General features: G+C 45.2%; 1 protein-coding gene across 1 annotated transcript; it reads right to left on the bottom strand.

Annotated features, from left to right (window-relative positions):
- Nucleotides 1-1274: 1274 nt before the first annotated feature.
- On the bottom strand, nucleotides 1275-2306 carry LOC140214392 (ubiquitin-conjugating enzyme E2 Z-like). Its single transcript, XM_072285755.1, has one exon. It carries the CDS (start codon nucleotides 2220-2222, stop codon nucleotides 1428-1430), a length of 795 nt encoding a protein of 264 aa, XP_072141856.1. The 5' UTR covers nucleotides 2223-2306; the 3' UTR covers nucleotides 1275-1427.
- Nucleotides 2307-2899: the final 593 nt, after the last annotated feature.

Below are 2899 nucleotides of genomic sequence, written 5' to 3'. Positions count from 1 at the left end.
GCGTAATTACTGCGCTTAGTCATCTTCCAGTGAAAGGCCCCTATAGCGCTCACGCAAATCTGTAGAAGTGACTGTTTGGCTGTCTGTGAAAGACGTGTTGTCGTGAAGTGTGTTGGACGGGCGCTCGCATAACCACTCCATAGAGCACAAAGTGAAAGCGCCCAGCACGGTCGATCAAACGGAATGCTTAGAAGATATATTGCTCAACATCACCCTTGAGTCGACGATGATTACGCGATCAACGAAGTTCTTCGTTTTATTGAGCTGCGTTGTAAGTGGCCCGCAACAGCGCACTGCTGTCTATCGTGCTCTATCGCAGCACGGTAAATTACTAGTATGCTTGTTTCATTGCGTGCACTTAAGACGAAATACTGTATGTTTGTTTCCTGTGCAATGTGTAAATAGATTATTTTTTGTCGTTATTGTTCGTGGTCGATAGTTTTCGCTTACGGTGCGTCTGTCATTAAGTATGGATGGTACACTTGTACTTTAGACCGCTACGTTCCCTCTGCTACTGCGGTGAATAGTTTGGCAGCAGCAAGTTTGATTTCCCCCACAGTTTTCGCCCTTAAAACGGACGGAAGGAAAGTACGCCTAACAAAATGAAAAACAGAAAGCAAAGTTTTGCAGAAGTCGTCTTGCAAGCCAACTTTTACAAACTTTTAAAGTGATCCAGCCTTATTACCACACGGGAGACTTATGCCACCATGTAAGGAAAACTATTCTTCTAGGTGCGTCGACTGGTGTCGCGTATGTTTCACTACAATTGCAACATATTCCAGTGGCAGCTGCTTGGCGTGTTGTTGCCCTCGTACCATAAACAACTGGTAATGCTTGGTATCTCTATGCACGTATGCGACCCGATTGAGAAGTTTCCGAAGAATACTAAAAGCTAAAAACAAGAACAACAGGTTTTTTTTTTTCTCTCTGCTTGTGTTGAAGTGTTTTCTGAGAGTAGGCTTGTCGAACAAAGTCTATCAGTGAATAAAGCGCTCACAGCGCATGTATTTCCTTCGTTACTGTAACTTGAAAAGTGATGAAGTAGGCTAATACGCTCTTAGTGGAATCGACCCTATATATTAATATACAGAAAATAGATGTAGTGTTACTGCGTGAAGTATGCAGTGAATATCTGTGAACACATTACACGTGTTAAAATAACGCTGAAGCATTAAGGAGAAGGATGCAGTTTTAGAGAAGATAAAGCAGCAAAGTTATCAAACGTCATGCGAAAATACATTTGAGTGGTTAATTAGTACATGTTTATGCTGTGCTTCAATTTGCTCCATGTTTAATTAAACCAGGAAACATCTGTCCTCCACTCACTGCGAAGGTGCCTTGTAGTCGTGACCGCTCGGAATTTAGGAAGCGTTCTTCGTGGCCAGTTGGGTTCCGGACGACAGCATAGCATTCGCACATGTCCGTCACTAATCCTGCAGATTCTCCACTTTCTGCTTCAGATTCTTCAGTCGCGTAAGCAGTTCAGCGTATTCGAAAGTGCCAGTGTGATTGTAGTACCAGTCGTCCATTTTTTTACCCGACAAGTGGAGTTTAGGTTTCAGTACTGCCTCGTAATGGTCGTAAAACTCGGTAAATTTTTTCACAACGATGTCCCTCAAGGTCGACGGTAAGGAAGAAGTACCCTGGAGGCATGCCTCAACATTGTCGCACACGGCTACTCTGATCGTCTCGTACTCTACAACGGCATTGTAACTGCAGGAGAGGCAGTGCATTTCTCCTTTCCCGATTCCGGGCTCGTTATAGATGGGGTCTTCGTTCAAGAGCGACTGGATGGAAATGAGCACGCTTGCTATGCACTGCGCAGGGCTCCAGCCTGTGCCAAGGATGTTGAGACAAATAGAGCCGTTCTTATTAAGGTTTGGGTTGAACCGCACCTTTCCAGAGCCTGTGGTAAGGAATTTCACAGTTGGCGGCTGATAAGGATACTCTGGTGGGCACTTTATCAGGAACTCGAAAAAGCCCCCCTCGTACGGCGTTCCGGATGGACCAACCACGAGGGCGTGGATTCTGCTCACGTCGTTCTCATCCGGCTCGATGAATATTCCCGGAGCTGGGTCGGCGAAGATGTCCGCGATGTCGTTCTTAATCCTTGTCAGGAACGATGGCGCGTCGTCTCGCTTGAATGGGCCGGGGGCTGCAGACTTGGTGCCTTGCCCAGCTTTACTGGATGCAGCCGGAGAAGCTTCTTGTGCGGTGAACATTTTCGCCGTTAAGGTGAAACAACTTCAAGCAGTTAGAGAAATTTCGACGCCGTTATGTACGTCCCGAGCCAATCAACTATTACGCCTTCATCTTCCTCCGCTACTGACTTGTGACCACTATTGGAGTTGAACATAACACTGATATTTCTGTAATAATAAATTTTAACAATGAAAGGGAATTTATTATTGGAGAGTGTCTGTAAGGTTAAGCAATCAAAGCACCGCTGAAGTAATTAGGTGGGTGTGCTTTAGTGCTCGCCTGATGAAATCCGGCGCCAATTCAGTTAGAGAAGATTAAGCCATACCACCTGACTGCTCAATCACGCTCATTGTCTTTTTTTTTCTAGGGCTCAGTTGCGAAAGATTTTTTTGTTTAAATTATGGAGTTTTACGCGCTAATACCACGATGCGATTATTAGGCACGCCGTAGTGGGGGACTCCGGAAATTTGGACCACCATCGTAATGCGGCGCCGTTGTGTGCAAGTTTAAACGTATATTGCAATAAATATTGACGTACTTCTGGTTTGATATCCCTTCAGGTACCTTAGTCGTGCTGTTGTGTCGCGTCTTGTAGTTCAATACATTTTGATGCTCAATCAAATCTTTACTTCGTCTGCAATGCCTCCCCCTCCCCCTGGTGGATTAGAGATCCGGTTACCACTCAATAATACGTATT

This window comes from Dermacentor andersoni, unplaced genomic scaffold (assembly GCF_023375885.2).
Source record: "Dermacentor andersoni unplaced genomic scaffold, qqDerAnde1_hic_scaffold ctg00000041.1, whole genome shotgun sequence".
Taxonomy (NCBI): domain Eukaryota; kingdom Metazoa; phylum Arthropoda; class Arachnida; order Ixodida; family Ixodidae; genus Dermacentor; species Dermacentor andersoni.
Note: the sequence above shows the minus strand (reverse complement) of the source record. Positions and strands in the feature narration are given on the sequence as shown.